At 42.2% G+C, this 21,202-nt stretch overlaps 1 protein-coding gene and 1 long non-coding RNA gene across 2 annotated transcripts; one reads left to right on the top strand and one right to left on the bottom strand.

Annotated features, from left to right (window-relative positions):
- Positions 1 to 552: 552 nt before the first annotated feature.
- kel (Kell metallo-endopeptidase (Kell blood group)) lies at positions 553 to 14,289 on the bottom strand. Its single transcript, XM_079693358.1, has 18 exons — positions 13,367 to 14,289; positions 11,259 to 11,940; positions 10,413 to 10,712; positions 10,192 to 10,313; positions 8,229 to 8,387; positions 7,705 to 7,776; positions 7,418 to 7,606; positions 7,053 to 7,213; positions 6,859 to 6,973; positions 6,220 to 6,315; positions 6,035 to 6,133; positions 5,879 to 5,956; positions 4,238 to 4,344; positions 4,064 to 4,153; positions 3,910 to 3,977; positions 2,944 to 3,092; positions 2,416 to 2,505; positions 553 to 1,701 (listed from the first exon to the last, which is right to left on the bottom strand). Exons 1-18 carry the CDS (start codon positions 13,391 to 13,393, stop codon positions 1,555 to 1,557), a joined length of 2,751 nt encoding a protein of 916 aa, XP_079549484.1. The 5' UTR covers positions 13,394 to 14,289; the 3' UTR covers positions 553 to 1,554.
- A 548-nt stretch (positions 14,290 to 14,837) lies between these two features.
- LOC307046046 lies at positions 14,838 to 16,424 on the top strand. Its single transcript, XR_013810053.1, has 2 exons — positions 14,838 to 14,920; positions 15,463 to 16,424. It is a non-coding gene; the product is annotated as an uncharacterized lncRNA (long non-coding RNA).
- The last annotated feature ends 4,778 nt before the right edge of the window (positions 16,425 to 21,202 follow it).

Raw genomic sequence — 21,202 nt, 5'->3', positions numbered from 1 at the left:
TCATATAGAGCGAGACATACACAAAAGATTCAGACATCATAAGGGACGTTGATAACTTTTAGAACATAGAGCCGTTATTTTGATTATAATCTCATCTGTCAATTCTTTTGTCGATGAATCAATTAGTAGTTTTTTAAAAGACAATGTTCTCTTTGTATTTACTTTTGTCAGTCCAAAAATCCAAGGTCTTTAATTGAACATGATATAGCACAGCGAGAAGAACATTACTTCAATATTTCAGATGCTGAAAACGGCATTTTCTCCTTTTCATGATTATTCCATCATCAAAATAATTTTAATTTTTTTTTTTTTATGTTTTTGGTTTCGTCAGTGTGGGCATGTGCGGGTGGATGGAGGGAGGGGGGAGTGTAGCGAGTGTACTGTGATATTACAATATATGAAATGGCATCTATTATTGTACACTATAATGAAATAAAAAGACTTGTAAAAAAATATATATATTTTGGTATACGATTAGTGTCCTAATGCAGAAGACACACAAAATACATCAGAACAGGGACAACAATAATGTACATACAGATAAACACTTAGTTTTTTTTTTTAACTGTTTATTTTCCTTTTAACAAAACAAGACAAGACATATCCTGACATGGGACGTTTTCATTCAAATGACAGATGATTACACGACAAAGCAAAGTATGGTTAATATTGAAATAAAGCAAATCCAGTATAAATTGAAATAATGAAGTAAATAATATAAATAAATACAAACTGGGATATAAAAATAAATAAAGTAAAATCAAATAAATATTAATGAAAGCATTTTACACAGGGACTTTTTCCCTAGTATTCATCTAAAGTTCGGTTCAGTTTCAACAACCCTCTTCAACCAGCGATACATCCAGATATATTTTAACACAGTTCCATCTTTGGGTAAAAGAGTCCATTTTTATCTGCAGGCTCGCCGTCATTTTTTCCATCGTGTAGACTTGTTTAAGTCTGTGCTTCCACTGAATGATTGTTGGAGATTTTGCATTTTTCCAGTTCACAGTTATAATCTTTTGGGCAATTAATAACAGTATCCGTAATATGTACCTCTGGTCTGAATCGTAAATGTCTGTAGGTATAACCCCGAGCAACAACAACATGGGCTCCAGAGGAACAGTCATTTCCAGGATGTTTTTAATCTCCTCTTTAACAGATTTCCAAAATCCTTCAATGACTGGGCAATCCCAAAAGATGTGTGTATGATCCCCTATTTTTCCGCATTTCCTCCAACATAATGCGAATGATCGTCCTTAAACACTTAGTTTTAAATGAAAGGAGATCAATGCATGTAACCGAGCTTCAGGTTGTTTGTATAAGGTGGATCTGTGAAACAAATTGAACTTGTGCAATTTATTAAAAATCCAAACATATGAACAACAACTATTGATACCAAAAAAGGCCGCCATAAATGTCTGTTATATTTAATAACATGTTTGTAATAACTTTTTGTAAACAATCACAGTGTGCTTAGGTTCTGCAGCGGATAGCGGATAGTTTGTCTTATCAGACAATCCATTAAATATAAAACTAGAAAACAAACCCTCCTCAGCATGTGTGTAATGAGTGCTGCTGGGTCTGATTGGGGCACTGCAGGCCCGCAGGACACAGGTCCGACTCGGCACAAACCACTGTGATCAGGAAGGAGGACTCCAGAGGCATGAACTCACGGTACGGGTCGGAGTCACAGTTCAGCTGGAGAAGGAAAAGAATAAGACATTCAATCAGCAGTTGAGATGAGGGGATGACAATTGTAATCAGAGGTTGACAAGTGACTCCATTCTTTAATGTAAAGGGTCCCATGGGGGTTTCCCTTCACTGTAGTGTGTCATATAGGTTGTTGTGCATGTAAATGGTCTGCAAAGGCTATACTCCCAAATGTCTCCCTGCCTGAAACGCCTCCATTGGACTCCTTTGTTTACTTCTGGAACATAGCGACATTTTGATGTAACACTCACGCTTCTATTGGCTAGCGCTCCAACATATTGCACGTGAAAGACTGAAGGGCGGGACATCTCTAAGAGGTTGACCAATCACAACGAATAGAAGGAATACCACAGTGTAACATACTCATCTGCGGGTAAAAGTCCTTCATTATAAATTGTGCTCAAAAGTACTGGCATCAAAATATACTTTAACGATCTTAAGTAAAAGCACTCGTTATGCAGAATTAACCATTGCAGCAGCATTCATGTGTTCATCTCCTGAATGGTGCACTTTTTTTAACACTACTGGGTAGCTGAACCTATAGTGAATATGAATATGATAATGTACTGGTTATATTTTGTATGAATAATCTAAATCTGGAGTGGCTAGTATTTTGAAAATACTCATTATTTTTACTTTAGTAAATGTACTTTGTTACATGCCACCCCTGATTGTAACCTAATAATAGAAGGAGCCCAGTACCTGAGAGAAAGAAGTGAGAAACAGACGAGTGTGTGACAGTCCTGAGATGGAGGTGTCACTCGGATCGTTCCTCAGACTCTGACGATAAGCCTGAGGAAACAATACAGATATTTGAGCTCCATGTAGCTGCACACACACACACACACACACACACACACACACACACACACACACACACACACACACACACACACACACACACACACACACACACACACACACACACACACACACACACACACACACACACATACACACACACACACACACACACACACACACACACACCATGTATACATCAGTTCAGGGGACATTACATTGACTTACATGCATTTCCTGGAGATTTATCCTAACCTTAACCCTAACCGACCCTAACCCTAGCCCTAAACCTAACCAAGTTTTCACCCTAAAATTAATGATTCCCCTCATTGGGACCTCCATTTTGTCCCCATAAGGGAGGCGAGTCCCCGCACGTGACTGTGTAAACAGATTTAGGTCCCCACAAGTACACACACACACACAGCTCACCTGCAGAGTGATCTTCAGAGCAGAGTACTGCAGCCACAGCTCCTGCTGCTGCGCTGCTGACAGAGAGAACGCTGCACCTTCTGTCACAGTGAGGTAGTGACCCCACACACACTCCCCCACCGCCATCACTGTGTCACTCTGAGAGGAAACTACAACACAACAGAGAGATTTATAGGATTCAGGCATTGATCGATCTGTGGAGTGGAAAGACGACTGTTATTATTAAAGAGGCCCTTCTAGGCTTTTTGTGGTTTCCCTTATCCTGTAGTGTTTTATAGGTCTTGTATGTTAAAGGCTAAAATCCCTGTTTCTCTCTAACACTGTGGGTGTTTCTCAATGTCGAGGAAGGCACTCATCGTGTGCCGCCGAAGGCCTGTTCCAATGTCCAGTATACTTGGAATTCTACCGAGGCCGGCGTACTTCGTAGCGAGACATTTCGAGGCTGCACATGTGTAGACTCCGCGGTCTTAAAATCCCCACAATGCTTTGCGCACGGACCAATTTCCAAATCTTTGGCGGAAATCGCGCTCCATTTAAGGCGGGGCCTCGCATATGACGCACACCTGTTAGCCTGTTCCACCATTCTTCGTTTTCCGAGGCTAGGAAGGATTCTTGCCTCGCTTCTGAAGGACCTGACTCGGAAGACATGTCCTACCAAGGAAGCGTCCTCGACATTGAGAAACACCCAGTGACTTCACTATGAAGCACTTGCTCTTCTATTGGCTAGCGCTCTAACGCATTCTACATGATAGGCTAAGGGGCGGGACATCTCTAAGCAGTTGACCAATCACAACAGAGCTGGCCAGCTAACCAATCACAGCAGACTGGGCTCTGGTTTCAGACAGAGGGTGAAAAGAGGTAGAAAATAAAGAGCTTTTTGAACATTAAAGCATGGAGACATGTCTGAGACACTGGATACTAATATGTACCTGAAAATGATATAACACAAACATGAGATTCTCTTACTGTCAGGCAGAATCAGGTGGAGGATATCTTTGGCCAAGAGGAAACCCATTACACCATAATTCATTGCCCTTTTAAGAATGAAAACAATCATGTTCAATACATTTCTTATATGAAAACACTTTCATGGTTCTTTTAAAACCAGTGTACACCTTACCTGGGATAGCTAGGATGGAAGAGAGGAGGGACAAACATTCCCATGGGGAAGAGGAGCTCTTCACCGAGGAGAATTGGTGTGACAGCCAGACTAACAGAAAAAAGGAAAGTTCAAATACTAGCTCCAAACATTCATATCTACTGTCAAATTGAATTTAATAGATGCAACCCTCACATATCATCCGCCTCCACCTGCTCTGCCAGGAGTTGACTTTGTCTCCTTTGCCACATCGACAGGAGCTGGACGTAGTTGGAGAAGAAGCCGTGTGTGTCTACGGTCACCTATAGATACATACTGACTGTTATTTGTTTTTCTCCAATAAAGGGATTACAATTATGTACAGTACAAATAACATTAGACACACTGTTGTCTAAGGCCCCGGCCCCACGAGGACGAAAACGGTCGTTTGTGTTACTGTTTAGTTTCATATAGACCATTCGGCCACACGAGGACGACGGAATATGACAGTATCCCAAGGTGGATAGAACGGCATACGCAACGCTCTGGGGGGTCCAACGGCTCCGTGTGTGCGATCATTTTCTGATAATGATGACGCAATAGCCCCGCCTCTACCCACCTCTGCTGCTCACCCCCGCGTCAAAGTAAACTGCACACTGAATTCAGATTATTTATCTTTCTCTCGATATGGACATAAACGCGAGTGAAGTCTAATCTGACAGGACGGAGACACGCAGCTCTGCTCACCTCCAGCTCCTCCCGCTGTGATGCAGCGGTGAACAAAACAAACACTTCAAGTCAGATCATCACCCTTAGCTATTTTAATTACCTCTCAAACTACCTAAACTAGTTATAAATATGTTTATGTTTACTTTCGGGTCACTCATTACTGGATCAGCTGCTGCATGAGACAGACACTGACGCTGTCCGAAGAGAGGGAGGGAAAAGAGAGGCTCCGTGTATTTTATTATTATATTATATATAGTCGTTATTCATTTGTTTTAAAGCTCAATAAATAGCAAAGAAGACCTTTGACTGGCACTTTTATAATTTTGTCCGGAAGATTAAAACTTTAATACACGTTGACTAGCGAAAAACTCGGCCCGGTTCCATCGGCCCCACCGCGGAGAATAAACAGAACGGCAACCATGACAACCATGCTTCTTCGCTGCTTTTGTGGAGGAAGTTACAGCGCCACGTACAGGCTCCTGCATATGTACTGCAGCTTCTCCAGCGGTTGGAGCTAAACGGAGCTGTCTCGTGTGGACAGGATGGGACAGACACTATCCGGTGAATATTGCGTGTGGACGGAAGCTTTTTTGCGATTGCGTTTGCGTTAATCCTATGCGTTTAGCCGTATGCGTCCTCGTGGGGCCGGGGCCTAAGGGAGTTAAGGTGACTTCAACTGCACAATATGAAATTTGCTGAATCGTGGAGTAGCAAGGCATTATGGGAGTTGTTGTCTTTAGAACCTTTGCCAATAGACGTCCCAGGGGGGCTTGTTTCTCTAACAGACTCTGTGATTAAAACCAGTTAAAATAGTTACAGATAATGTTTGCTTTGCTGGTTTCTTCTTAAACTTAAGATCCAGATGTCCAATGACTAACATTCCTGATACAAATGCAATATATTGTTAAAAATGACCCAAGATATGAAAAACCTATCCAAAAAATGGCTCAAAATGTTATATTTAAGTACATTTTTTGACGCTGGAACATGCTCAAAGATTTAATATGTATACAACACCATCAGAGGTGACATAATAAACCCATTATACCTTAAACTAGGGTTAAACTCACTGGCAAATAATAAATGACATGAAATTAGGAGCTGTTGTACTCCACTTCTGTAATGTACCTCAGAAAAAAGCTGGTCAATCACAGCCTCAGTGGAGGTCTCATTTGTCGTCAAAAGTCTTGGAGTTAAAGACTGAACCTGGAGGACGAGATGCTGTTAGTGATATCTGAAACACCAACAAAGTTCAGTTTCAAGAATTCCTGCTTCCATTGTTACCTTCTTCATGACGGACTGGAAAGACTTCGGATCTGTCCAATTGAGTTCATGTAATTTGGACTTGAAGGAGGAGAAGATATTTTCAATAATCTCCTCTGCCTGTTCAAAAAAAAAAAAACTTTTAAATACACACCAGCCTTTTTAATTCAATCAATGTCCAAGATAACATCATAATGGCTGCTCACCTCCCTGTGTGCTGTCCTCTCCCTGAGAAGGTGTGTGAGCACTGAGTGAAACCCTCTCTCAGTCTCCAACACACAGCGTTTCCAGCGAGGGGCTACCTGGTGAAGACAACCAAGATGTGACTCAACACAACAGCTCATACATGTGTCAGATTTATTTTTATGGGCCCTTTGAAGCTTTTCCTTTTGCTGTAGTTTGTTATATAGGTTTGTGTGCGTAAGTTTTTGTTTGTTTGTGTATGTAAATGGTCTGAAAGGTGAGTGAGTTTCTCTCCCCCCTCTTGAAACGCCTCCATTGGACTCCTTTGTTTACTTTGGTAATATTGTTACATCACTTTGAAACATTCACGCTTCTATTGGCTAGCTCTCCAACACATTGTACTTGATAGACCAAGGGGCGGGACATCTCTAAGTAGTCAGCCAATCACAACAGAGACAGCCAGCTAACCAATCAGAGCAGACTGGGCTCTGGTTTCAGACAGAGGGTGAAAAGAGGTGTTGCAGCACAGGCAGTATGAGAAAAATAAAGAGCTTTTTGAACATTAAAGCATGGAGACATGTCCCAGTAGAGACACTAAATACATGAACCTGAACATTTGCAGAATAGGTTTTCTAAAGCATTTCTCGCCTCCCTTTACTCACCCCTTCAGTGTGTCCCAGAGCCACGGACAAGTTATTCTCTGTGTCTGAAAACCTGGAGTCCAGCGCAGGCATCAGGGTGTGCAGCAGGTTCAGGACCATGAAGGTCTGAACGGGGCTGCGGATGGAGTCAGAGGTCAGAGGAGGACAAGTCTGGGCATATTTGACTGTGGGAGGTTTTGTGTCACTTACAGTACCTGGTGCTCGGCTCATGCTTCTTCAGCCATTTGCTGATGATGCGGGACATTTGCTGGATGTAGAGGGAGTTATGCAGAAGCACATGGTCGTCCTCGGTGAGAGGCAGCGGGTGGAAAGCTGCCCGCAGACAGGACAGCCAGTCTATAGCAGGGGCCTTGGTCTGTTGGCAGATTGGGTAAAGAAAATCATTTCAGTCAGACAACTCACGTGCTTCTTTAACATGTTTATTAGAAGCAGCATATAGTTGAGTTTGGCGTCTAGGCTCGGCCTCATCACTCCACAGATATACATAGCACGATGAGTGATGATTAAATAACTAACCCCCCGAGCCTACAGGTGGAAGCTGGGGTGGTGGTGGTTGTACCTGCAGCTCTCGGAGGGTGACGCGCTCGTACAGCCGCCCTGAGGCCAGGCGGTGCTGCAGAGGAGCAGCAGCCACAGCCAGCTCAGAGGACAGAGAGATGAAGGTCCACACGTGGAGCATGCTGCTGCTGGGGGGGGCGCCCAGCAGGGCCAGGTACCTCTGACAGGACGCCAGGAAGGGGCGCAGCGTCTGGAGGAAGAGAGACGGGAGGATGATGAAGGATGGATGAATATTGATGAAGATATATTTGAAAATCGAATCAATTGTGGACCGGCTTAATCATCCACCTGAGTGTTAGCTTGAGACTTCAGTGTCCTGCTGTTCCACTCGATGGGGATCAATAGGTCCGGCTGATCAATCTATAGAGAGAAAAAGGTTTGAGTAAAAGCAGCAAGGCACATATATACAGCACCTTTCAACACAAGGCTATTTAAAAGGCTTTAGAAAAATGAAAAATATTAAGAGCATTAAGAAATAGTGCAGAACACATTATAAAAAGGCTTTAAAAAGAGTCATTTAAAAGCAAAAATAATAAGGCAAACATAAAACAAGCTAATATAGAAATAACTCGGGTATGAAATACATCAGTAAAATGTACCGTGCAGTGTAACATAAGAATATTTCAGTTTAAAGCAGCGACAAAAAGAAAAGTGTTCAGCCTGGATTTAAGAATTGCAGCTGTAGGTTTCTGGGAGTTTGTTCCAGATGTTTGGAGCATAATATCTGAACGCTGCTTCTCCATGTTTTAGAAAAATCCTAGTTTGCTGTGCTCCCTATGTCAGGAGGACACATTACTCCAAAGGATACTAGCCTGGATGTATCTCTTGGTCGATCCAGGGGGCGTTTCATTTGGGTCTTTGCCCACATACAGGTTGAAGAAGGGAAATGTGGCGTAGTCTCTCATGAGAAGGCTCAGGGTGGAGTTCAAATCGGTCCGATTCCTCTGACCTGACACCGCCCAGCCGCCCAGCTGCACACACAGAGAGAGAGAGAGAGATTATATACTATCATCATATCAAGTTCCTGAATCAGACAACTTGTTAGCATGGATACAACCCTGCTATGTTATAGATAGGATGCATCATTTATTAGTGTCCTTAATTGTCTGATTTCCATTTACCCATTAAAGGTCCCATGTTATGCTTTTCTGGTTATTACCCGTCCCCTTGTGTGTTATGAAGGTTTTTAATGCATGTAAACGGTCTGCAGAGTCACAAACCCTCAAAGTACACCCTGTAGCGAGTAAAACTCTAACACAGAAAAGACCTGTCTATGCTGCCCCAGAACGCCTCGTTGGAGATTTCTCTTTTTCCATTGTTTACTTCCTGGGTACTGTGACGTGTGAACACCCAGAGGCCACACCCTCTGCCAGCATTTCACGTGCCGGATATGTACAGCGTAGGGCACTGAAGAACGATGCTGTTCCTACTTTGTTTGGACCAGCGGGAGATTCGGGTACACAACCTGTAAGTATTCATTGTTGTTTGTGTATTTATGATGTTTAAAAAAAACAAGGTATCTACCACAACTGTTTAAATGGGTTAGGGTTAGGGTTAGGGGCAGGAGCTCCAACAAGCCGTTTAGGACAGAGAGTGAATACACATACTATACAGAGATGCTGTTTGAGAAACCCATGTGAGTTTGGAACATTGAACAATATAAATCTATTCTAGTAGACCTCAACAATGGAATTATGATCAGTAGAAATGGCCATGACATGGGACCTTTAAAGAGAGTAATCAAATATTGCATTTGGAAAACTTTATTGTGGGATGTGTTCGGGAATAATTTGCTTAGGTATTCAACGTTCGACACAGTTCATAATTTTCTCCTCTCACTGTCTCCTTTCCCACGGCATAGGTCTACGGCCTTGGGTATTGCTGCTATCTCTCTTAAGGAGGAACAGCTTGGGCGCATTGTTGTTGCCAGTCTATGACCGAGCACAAGCCGCCCTGAGGTAGTTTACAGTTCAGGGACGAAGGTTCCCTGGCGCGCATTCGTTCCTATGGACGAGAGCTCTAGTTAGATTCAGGGTCCATATTTGTTTGGTCTCACTGATAAAGAATGTTGATTATTACACTCGGAATTAAAACCTCGAGCTGCAGAAAGAGTTCTTCAGAATTGGTTTGGCAACCGCTGAGTCAACTCGTGACACACCACCTGTCTTGTCAATTCTTCGGCCGTAACTCCAAATAAACCGTCAGTGTTTGCCATCAAAGCTCCAGCTCTCCTCGTGCCTCTCTGAGTCCAGTTTCCAATTGCTTCAGAACTTTTCCCCACAGGATGTAGGCTCACATTTTAATAGTTTATTCCAACCCCCAATTGGATCATTTGTAAATCAATGACTCCCCCTGTGTCACGTGGGAAACTCAGGGTGAGAAAACGGAATCTTTCAGAAAAGTGAGTTGGGCCAAAACAAAAAAGTAGGCTATCCAGTTGTACGCTACCTACTTCCTAACATGCATTTTTACTAAAACATTACTATTAAAACACTAGTAAGAGAACATACAGCTGGATACATGAGACTTGGATTTTACTGCATACGTTGTTTGAGTGTTTTTAAACTGGTGTTTTGATATAGATTTTCTTTTGCTTAATGCAGGACATCATTTTACTTCAATCCATCAAGACTTGTGATTCTTCATTTAGCATTCATTCATGCAAGAAACACAAACCTTTCTTCCCAAACTAAAGCTCACACTGGGCAGGTAGTTCATATCCAAATACTCATTTTGGAGGTAAAGTACTTATTTAAGAAATTATAGTTATCTCACTTTCTGAATGAGCGTGAGGAAGGGCTCTGCTCCAGCTGTCTCTATGGATCTGTTGTCCAGGCAGGAGTGGAAGAATCCTCTGGCCTTCTGCTCGGCTGCACTGCCTGCACTGTGGTTCGATTCTGACAAACAGACATAAAGAAATGGATTCAGATCATACCTTGATATGAATATACCTCCTCATACAGAAATGGTGGGACGTTTTAAGTGCAGGCTCCTACCCAGAATCCCCCTGAGATACTGCAGCAGCACAGTCTTTCTGTCCAGGGTTTCCTCCTCTCTCAGTCCTCTGTCGTCTCTCTCTGCACTCTGTCTTCTCCTCGTTGTCCATGCTGTCTCCTCCTTGGGGTTCTGTGGATGTCCGGGGATGCCCTGACCCCTCAGCCTCCCCCTGCCGCCTGGTGACAGTCTGTCAGACCCACAGCTGGACAGGAAGTAGTCGCAGGGCTGCATGAAGGGATCAGCAGAGGAGGACAGACGGGCCGAGGCCCACTGACAGGCGGGGGACAGACAGGGAGTCACTGCAGGACAAAGGGAGAGAAGAGGCAAGATTTTAAGGGTCCCTATTATGTGTTTTTCCTTTCCTGTAGTGTGTTATATAGGTTTGTGTGCATGCATGTAAATGGTTTGAAAAGGCTAAAATCCCAAATGTCCCCCGCATTGATTGAACTCCTTTGTTTACTTCCTTGACATAGTGACATCATGTAATACTTGTGCTTCTATTGGCTAGCGCTCCAACACATTGTACGTGATAGGCTAAGGGGCGGGACATCTCTAAGTGCTGGACCAATCACAATAGAGCCGACCAGCTAACCAATCAAAGCAGACTGGGCTCTGGTTTCAGACAGAGGGTGAAAAGAGGTGCTGCAGCACAGGCAGTATGAGAACAATAAAGAACTTTGTGAACATTAAAGCATGGAGACATAACACAGTGGAGACACATACTGAAATGAGTCTTTAACATACTATATCCTGTGGGATAAATCTGTCCTGAGTCTGGCCAAACCAAGTCAGACAAAAGGTGAAACGTATTGTGTCATTTTAAAGTGATTTTTTTGTAGGCCTACCTTTGCTTTCCTGGTTTGTCCTCCTGTGTTGAGGGTTATGAGGCTTATAGTAAATCAGTCCCAGAATAAAAGCACATAAGAAGAAGCCGAAGAGAAGCAGCCTCCTACTATGGTTTTTCCACACGGGCTTTACTTGGTGCTGGAGCCCGGGGTTAGACTCCTGGATCTGGGTTTGATGGATCTGGGTTTGATTGATCTGGGTTTGATGGATCTGGGTCTGTTGGATCTGGGTTTGTTGGATCTGGGTCTGTTGGATCTGGGTTTGATGGATCTGGGTTTGTTGGATCTGGGTCTGTTGGATCTGGGTTTGATGGATCTGGGTCTGTTGGATCTGGGTTTGTTGGATCTGGGTCTGTTGGATCTGGGTTTGATGGATCTGGGTCTGTTGGATCTGGGTCTGTTGGATCTGGGTTTGATGGATCTGGGTCTGTTGGATCTGGGTCTGTTGGATCTGGGTTTGATGGATCTGGGTTTGTTGGATCTGGGTCTGTTGGATCTGGGTTTGTTGGATCTGGGTCTGTTGGATCTGGGTTTGATGGATCTGGGTTTGTTGGATCTGGGTCTGTTGGATCTGGGTGGTGTGAGGGGGATCCTGTGGGGGGACGGGCGGCTGCAACAAAGATGGAGGCTGGAGCCCCCCCTCAGGTTCTGGATGTGACGATGGCTGGACCGATAGCTGAGGCTGGAGGTGATCAGATGAAGTGGTCACATTTTAAGCAATAACATTCTTTTTAAATGTATTATTTTATGTAATTGCTATTATAATAATCAGCTTCAGAAATCCTTTATTTGTCCCACAGCAAAGAAATAAAAAATAAAAATCTTAAAGGTTAAGCATTAGTAAATTGATAAATTATATTTTACAGATTACTATCTCCCACTTCAGTTATTCCATACTTTTCGACGATTTTTGGGGGACTACATTTTATGCATTTAAACTTGGGCTGTCAAACGATTAACATTTTTTATCAGATTAATCACAGTTTAAAAGTTCATTAATCACTATTCGAACTATGTCCTAAATATGCCATTTCTTTATGTATATTGTTGTGGGAATGGAAAGATAAATTAAAGAAGGCGGATATATCCCTTTAACATACAGTATGTATGTTTATTATAACATTGTTCTATGTGTCAAAATGAAAGACAGCCCACACACCTATCAATCATCAAACCGTGGGGTGTTATTTCATTACGTGTTGATTGCTATCAACACGGGGGGGGGGGGGGGGGGGGGTCGTGAACGTTGTGATCAGCTGTTTTAGCGCAGTTCTCCAGTGAAGGTGGGGAGTCTCCCTCCGCAGCCTGTTGACGTAGTTTTGGCACCATTCCGTTGTACAGACTGACGTTAACAGTAGCCCTGTCTGTGCACACGGAGACCGACTCTGTTGGCCAGAAGACATTATCAAAGATGTTCTATTGAGAAGACGATCACTACGTGACAAAAGTTTTCAAAACCGTTTCTGGTCTTAGGTATTTCCAGACAAGTGGCTACTGAAATCAATCTTACTAACTGCTGTCTGTGCAATTTTCGGCGCAAGTTGGCGGACTTTATTTTGCTTACTTTAACATCATTTTTCATGGTGGGGCTAAGCCATTTATTGGTATGGCTGTAGCCTACCCCAGCCATACCCTGGCGCTGCCACTGGTGGGATGTATGGGGCGGGCTATTCTGCACATGCGTTAAATGCGTTAAATATTTTAACGCAATTAATTCAAACGCGATAATTTTGACAGCATTAATTTAAACTTGCATAATATTGTATAAACACTGGTATGGACTCCAATACGCCTCTTTGTCTTCAACCCTTTATTTCACCCTTTTCTAAAACAGCCTTACTTATAAAATGATGACAAGTACTTCGTAATATGCCTGTCAAGACTCTAGAAAGGAAAAATTAGAATTGCAAAACAATCATTGGCAAAACAATTTCAGCACAAAATCTATCAAAAACACATCATATAAATAATAACGACATTTCCCTGGCAGGAACATGGGTGGCTCTGCTCCAGTTTCCAGCAACTTCAAAAACACTCACATTAGCTAGCCTCATGTGAACACAGTAAACAGCTTCATAACAACATGTCAACTTTCTCACAGATCCTACCTCTGGGTTTGTTGGAGTTCCACTCATTCTGAGCAGATGGATGTGTCTCTCTGTGTTTCCCCAGCCTGTTGCATCCTGTCTTTCACATTTGATGTTTAACTTCACGTGTGCCGTGCTGTCCGTCAAACAGCTCTCTATCTCTCTGCATCACTCACTTCTCTCTTGACACTCTGATAAAAACAACTCTGCAGGCCACGTCTTACTCTCCTCTCCAGATGATCCAGCAAAGACTGAATCTGCTCTGCAACATGCATGTGGAGGTTTGAAAACTCTCCATCCTGTGTGTAGGGTTAAATGCTTGGGAACAGAAGGCCTGCAGGGTTGATGAGTTGAGGAAAACACCTTTTTTCGGTTGCCTGTACATTGTTGCATTGCATTGAATGAGGGCATGCACGTCCTGCTGCAGAGCTCTGATGCACACGCACACATGTCCGCTGTCGTCACTATCAGTGCAACGCAGGGCTGTTCACTGCTGATAGAGCACATCATCCAGGGTCTGAGAGGAAACACGTCTCATGAGAGTCACATGGAGGCCGACCAGGGAGAATATGGTGGAAAAACAAACATATTCATTTAACGTGCACATTAATAAACATTGCTGTCAATGCACCAGAGTTAGTGCTTGTTCATCTGCAGCTCCTGGACGGGTGTTACAAGTTCAGCCTAAAAGAAAATTATATTATTGAAAAAATTCATGAAATCATCCAAAACATTTTTATCATGCAACGAGGAGGCTCACATTGCAGGACATGGCAATACAAATAAAACACATGTTATAGCAATAATATAAATGACAAACATTTTTGGGACAATTTGTGTGTTTTTTCCCCACCACTTTTTAAAAGTATAACTTATGAATGTTCTTGACGTGTAATAACTACGTTGGTCCACAACGTAGGACGAAGTACTTCTACAAAAACGTATTTTTTCACCATTCTTTCCAATGGCTGGCGTCTATGTCACGTGATCTTCCAATTTCTCCCTGCAGAAAAAAAAAACATGGCCGAACTTCGTTTTATTCTCGGTGTAAAATGCCTATTTTAAAGTTAGTTTGGCCATTAAAATGCGTTTTGATGTCATTTGATGCGAGAAATATGAGTTGTTATTTCAGATTATGTGTACAGTGGATGTACATGATCTTTAGTTTGCTAGTTAACTATATATATATATTTATATATATAGTATTTATATATATATATATAGTTATATATATATATACCGGTGTGTGTGTATGTATATATATATATATATATATATATACGGTGTCGGTGTTGGTACACGATGTGTACGGGGTACAGCCTAGGATGTGTTCGGGGTCCGTCTCTTACCAGTGACGTCACGACGTACGACGTAACGACGTAATCACGTCAATGACGTCACGCATTGTGATTGGCTGTACGGTAATTTACCCACGCTGTCTAGAGTATAGAGGTTTTTTTTTTTTTATCATTACATTACATTGCATTTAGCTGACGCTTAAGTGCATTCAACCAACAAGATAAAAACTTGAAGAAAAACAAAGACGAATGAGGAGAAGAACAAGAGAAATGGAAGGTAAGAAGTATATAACGTAATATGGTAGGTCATATGTAGTATGTTCAGTGCCGTTGGTACGTTAGTTCAAACAGTAACAACGGACTATTTTTCTTAGCGTATGCATGTCAATTTAAATCAATACATGCAACTATTTCACATGTACAATATTTTCTTAGCCCTAATACTTAATACTACTTATTTCGTTTTGATTGTTATATTTGATTATATTATATATTATCAATAAATTATATATTATATATCAATATGATATACTTTTCTATATAATAGATTATCAAAAAAAGTATTTATTAAGTAAGGGATAATGTGCAGCAATCACAATCGAGTCCACAATCGAATCCATAAAGACAAAGTAAATCTGTTTACAGTTGTTTCATATGGATGTTGAGAGGTATCCATATATCTCTTCATTTTGCTCTCAAAGTTCACCAGATTGATGCATTTAACTTCAATATTTAAAAAAAATCACTCCAAAGGGAGTGCTTGTTCTTCCTTCTGTCTGTCTGAATCTGTATTCTCATGTTCCGATTAACCCAGCCAAGTGTTTTCTTCTTTTGTGTCTATATCGACGCCGGGATCTTGAGTCGAGGCTGATCCTCTTGCTGTGGTCCCGCATCCTGGATCCTCTATCCTGAGTTCTGGATTAAGTCGTGGACTTCGGGTCGTGGTCTCGTCGTGCTGCCTCCCTGAAGGCTCCCACAGGATTGTTGACATCTTCGTGGATTCATCCTCTTATTATAGACGCATGCATTTCCTCACATTCGATCTACCTATGTTGTAAAATGTATTATCTCTTTGATTTACACACGGCATCTATTGCAAGTCTGTCCGTCCTGGGAGAGGGATCCCTCCTCTGTTGCTCTCCCTGAGCTTTCTCCCATTCTTCCCCTTTAAACTTTGGGTTTTCTCTGGAAGTCTTTCATTGTACGATGTGAGGGTCTAAGGACAGAGGGTGTCGTTTTCTTCTCATACTGATATTCTGAACAAACTGCTGTTGTATTAGCTGTAAAATGTCTTTACTGTAGGGTATTTTTTATTATTTGTAAAGCACTTTGGCTCGACCAAAAATCGTTTATAAATGTGCTATATAAATAAAACTTGATTTGATTGATTTGATTTGAAAGGGTGTGCGCCAAGGTTCCATATTAGGACCAATCATTTCACCATATATGTAAATAATCTCTAATAATTTTTCAAAGGCTGCTTTCCATTTTTATGCAGATGATACTGTTATTTATTGTTCATCCTCTTCTATAGAGCAAAGTCTTGATTTCCTCCAGTCTGCCTTTGATGTTATTCCATCCCATTTATCTCAACTCAAGTTAGTATTAAATGCAGACAACTCCAAACTCATGATATTCTCAAATGGCAAAAAGTTAACTTCTTTTCTCCCCAACATTTGTACTGTTCAAGGGACTGACATTGACATTGAAAGGGTCACTACATACACATATCTAGGTTTTATTATTGATCAGAACTTATCTTTCAAGTCACACACTGAAAATGTTGTTTTAAAATTAGGTTTCTCCTTTCAGACAAGGAAACATTTGATCTCTGCAACGTTTTTACCAGTATTGGATTCTGGTGATCTGCTTTACATGAATGCCTCTGACCAGTGCATAAAGACTTTGGATACTGTGTACCATTGTGCATTATGTTTTATTATATATATATATTGTGAGTTTGGAATAAATATGCACTTTATGAAAATTATTAGTTGGTTACTGTTAGTAAAAAACAGTAAGGTTAATACTGGATGTTTGTTACACTTGGATATTTTTTTTTTGTAACACTTCTAACATAATTATTCTCCAGTTTATGCATTTGAGTGACTTGCAGTTAATGCTCGACATTCAATTCAAAACCTTTATTTATCCAGGTAAAATCCCATTGAGATCAATGATCTATTTTTCAAGGGAGACCTGCAGCATGAAAACATAAACAACAGAACAACAAAAGGACATCATACAGCAACAATTACAGGGATTACAATTTACATATCTATCCACATGTACAGGTACCAGCAGCATCTGACTGTGGAGCATCCAACCGAGCTTTAAAAACATGTAGTGGTACCAGCTTGGTAATTTTACATTCTTTTTGCAGACGGTTCCAAGTTAGTGGAGCTGCACATCTAAAAGCTTTCTTCCCTAAGACAGTCCTAGCACTTGGCACATTTAATAAAACCACAGCATGCGATCTCAGGCAATAAGTACTTTCAATTTGCCGAGAGATCAGGGAGCAGATATAAGATGGTACTTTATCCAACATGGCTTTGTAAATGAAAATGTACCAGTGACTGAGCCTCAGTACAGTAAGTGATGGCAGAACCTCCTTGGTTCAGTGTACAGTGATGCGTAAGTGCTTTACAGTTTGTCACAAATCTCAGTGCACTGTGATAGTAAAACCTTATTGTGGTGTAATTATATATCCAAAGCAGTCAGAAGTCAGAAAATCATTAGTGATGTTTAACCACTCAGAAGTAAGCCCATCAAAATGAACACATTGGGTCCTTTCAGAGAGGTAGTTCATCTTCTACATATAATAACGGACAAAGTAAAGAATGAAGTGTAGGCTATGTTTAAATGTTCGGAATTTGACCGTGTATGATGGTCCTCTTGAGTTGCCGTACAGCCAATGGCGTACAGCGATTGCTTCGTTTTCATGTTTTTTTAACATGTTTTTCACAAACATTTACACACGCTAGGAGTATAGGAATACTTCAATTCGGTTCGTCATGATCTGTAGATGTGATTTGCCCCCGAGCACCCCTGGGTAAATTACCGTACAGCCAATCACAATGCGTACAATGCGTGACGTCATTGGTAAGAGACGGACCCCAAACACATCGTGTACCCCGTACACATCGTGTACCGACACCTGTCCATAGACTGTATATATACATGCACCTGTCGACCGCGGGGGCAATGCTGGTAGATCGCGAGTCATTCATAAAAAAAAAATCCAGCTCCGTTAAAAAAGACCTCCTCCCTTGGCCTCCCTGCCACTTAATTCAGGAGTTTACTTGATTGACAGAAAAAACGACCTATCGCTTTCCAGTCTGTTAACCCAGAATGCAAAGCGATACAAAATCACTCAAGTGCCGGGAAAGTTAAAGAGGCAAACAAGAGACAAACAACCAAATGAGTGCGGGACCGAGCAAAAAGCTAAAAACCACTTCCATCCAGAATGGGAGGAAGAATATTTTTTTGTGATGTCACATTCAAAGGTTATTTGCCTTAGTTATTTGTAAAGCAAGCGTCGCTCTGCCAAAGAAAGGTAACGTGGAGAAGCATTATCGGAGTGTTCACAAGGCATATGACAGCGACTTCCCTCCGAGTAGCGAGTTGAGAAAGAGAAAGGTCATGTATTATCGCTACAAAAACATTATCTTGCAGTCTTAGTGTCGCCAACTCGTTTCTAACATGCAAAAAGACAAACAAATGCGTCTACGGTCGGTGTATTTTCGATCTTTCCAATCGAGACGAGATCTCTCTCTCTCCCCCCGTCTGTGTGCGAGGGGGCGGGGCAGTTTACACACGCGGCTGCTAAGGCCCAGATACACCGGCCAGTCACCTGAGAAGTCGCCGACGCCAACACCGACTGTTGCGTCGCCGGACTCTCCTGCGTATTTGCCGACTTCGCGCACTGGAACACACCGAAAATCCGAGCCGAGCACGTATGAACTGCGCATGCGTGAGTGGCAATAACTCTCCTTACCAGCAGGCGGCGGTAGTGTGTATTCATCATTCAAAAGAGGCAACAACCGGAACAACCGGAAGACAGAGAAGAAGAACAGACTCCGTGATATAAACAAACAACAAATAGCGTTTTTCTTTCCATTTTCACTCTCGTCCGTTGAAAACATGAACGAACAGGAGCTCTACAAACCGATGAGGTGAAATAGCCGTCCGTGTGTGTTCCATCTTCCATTTTAAATCATTTGTTTACCTCGCTGACTTCCGTTAACGCTTCTCATGCACTGATTCGCTAGCTGAACAGCCAATCAGTGTTATCCCTTTGTCGACTTCCGGTGAGAAAAGGCTTCAGGTCGGCAGAAAAGACCCGACGGTGCGGCGCACACCACTCCGAATAGGGCGTGCCCACGCTCATGTTCGGCCCGACTCCCATTTACTGCCGATTTCGGGCCGGTGTATCTGGGCCTCTACATGCAGTAACACACGGTGGGGATGGCGGAGAGAAGCGCTCCAAGGGCAAGGTGTGGTTAAATGTTAGACCCGGCGTCATGGGCGGGCCCCATGGGGCCGGGCCCGCCCATCCAGGATTTGGGCCCGCTGTTTTAATCAGGGCTGAATACAACATTTTAATTGTTTTATTATTATGTTCAGTGGCGGCGCCAGGGTATACTGGGGTAGGCTACAGCCATACTAACAAAAATGGCTTAGCCCCACCATGAAAAATGATTTTAAAGTAAGCAAACTAAAGTCTGCCAACGGAGTAAATTGCACAGACAGCAGTTAGTAAGATTGATTTCAGTAGTCACTTGTCTGGAAATACCGAAGACTAGAAACGGTTTGAAAACTTTTGTCACGTAGTGATCGTCTTCTCAATAGAACATCTTTGATAATGTCTTCTGGCCAATCAGAATCAAGATAACGACGTGGTGTTGTTGCAGGAAGTCCCGACGGAGAATACTTTTGCTGTAGTAAATCTCTATACATCGATACAACATTACGTGTTGATAGAAATCAGCACGTAATGAAATAAGACCCCACGGTTTGATGATTGATAGGTGTGTGGGCTGTCTTTCATTTTGACACACAGAACAATGGGGGCTATTGACCCTTATCCACAATGTAAAGTAATTCACACAGCCTCTTCCCTCTTCTCTCTGTGAGGAGCAGCAGGTTCAGCTTTCAGAACAGAGTAACAAAAAACTAAAATGGCATTCATTTTTTTTAAATATGTCGTGTAGTAATAGATGTATTTATTTTTCTTCTCAAGAGAGTACCAAAGGCAGAATGTGTATTTTATGTTAGTATTTCAAAAAATCTCCTGGAGGAGAATCTCCCCAGACCCCCCTGCAGGGGTTGGGTTTTCAGCATGTCAACTCTTTCAACTGTGGAGAAATTGCAGGATTGGCTCCAGGTCGCCCTTTTTATTTACTACAAGATAAATGTGCCTTTTTATTTCATACAGTTCAATTTGGATTGAGACAGGGAAATAATCTAAACCTCACGCGTGGCGTTTCACTGTCAAGGGGGGCGATATAGCATGTATGTAATTACATTGCAAATACTGACTTGAGCCCCGCCACTGTATGGGTTAGCCCTACCATAGATTACCCAACAAAAATACTCTGGAGCCGCCACTGATTATGTTTATTGTTGTTATTTGTAGGGCTTTGTCCTAATATTTATTTTTGTTTAAAACTATATTGAAAGATTAGTTATTTTGCTATGAAATTCTGAATGAAATTCTGAATTAAATACTGAATGAAAGGCTGCGCGCGCGACTGGTTTTTTGATGGGTTGAGTCGTGTGGGTTTTTGAGTGAGATGCGGCACAGCAGCCTGTCAGTTTACTCTTGCAAGGTTAGTTTGGCTATTATTATTTATATTTATCTGCAACAATGGATATCAGGAAGTGGTTCATGAAAGGAATATGGCAACTCAGCGCCAGATGCAGGCACATTAGAAGAAATCAGTTACGTTACCAACGAGCTAGCAGGCCAGCCAGGGACAAGGCAGGCTGGCAATCACTTATATTTGTAGAGAAATTGACTCTCAAGCCGGCTCCCTCACAAACTCCTGCTCTGTACGCAAGCAGACCGCTGCACATGCTCTCTGCCTCGCTCAATCTCTCTCTCTCTCTCCCTTTCTCTCCATCGCTCAACCTTACTCCACCTCTCCACCCTGTGTGCGCTCAAGTTTGCCTGAGTGCTTGCCTAAGTAGGCTCGCCCTGTTAAATGAAATGCCCGCCCAGAGACGTATGTCTGCCGCCTGGTGCAATATGAGTTTAGCATGTAAGGGCGGTAACACGAGCAATTTATCTAACATTTAGCAAAAGTGCACCACATTCAGACGGAGGAATGTACCGGGTTCGACTGTCTTTCTAGTAGCTCTGTAGCCCCATCCACGAGTAACGTTTCCATGCCAGCAACACACGGAGTTAACACAATTATACAAACATGGGTTAATGATTAGAGGTAACAGAGTTATTCTTTATTTTGTTAAAGTTTCAGCTATTCTGTTAACAGTTCTGTCATCAGATTATTTAGTAGGCTACGATTTGTTAAAACATTGTTGTTTCTTTTGATGT

This window comes from Notothenia rossii, assembly GCF_949606895.1.
Source record: "Notothenia rossii genome assembly, chromosome: 7".
Taxonomy (NCBI): Eukaryota; Metazoa; Chordata; class Actinopteri; order Perciformes; family Nototheniidae; genus Notothenia; species Notothenia rossii.
Note: the sequence above shows the minus strand (reverse complement) of the source record. Positions and strands in the feature narration are given on the sequence as shown.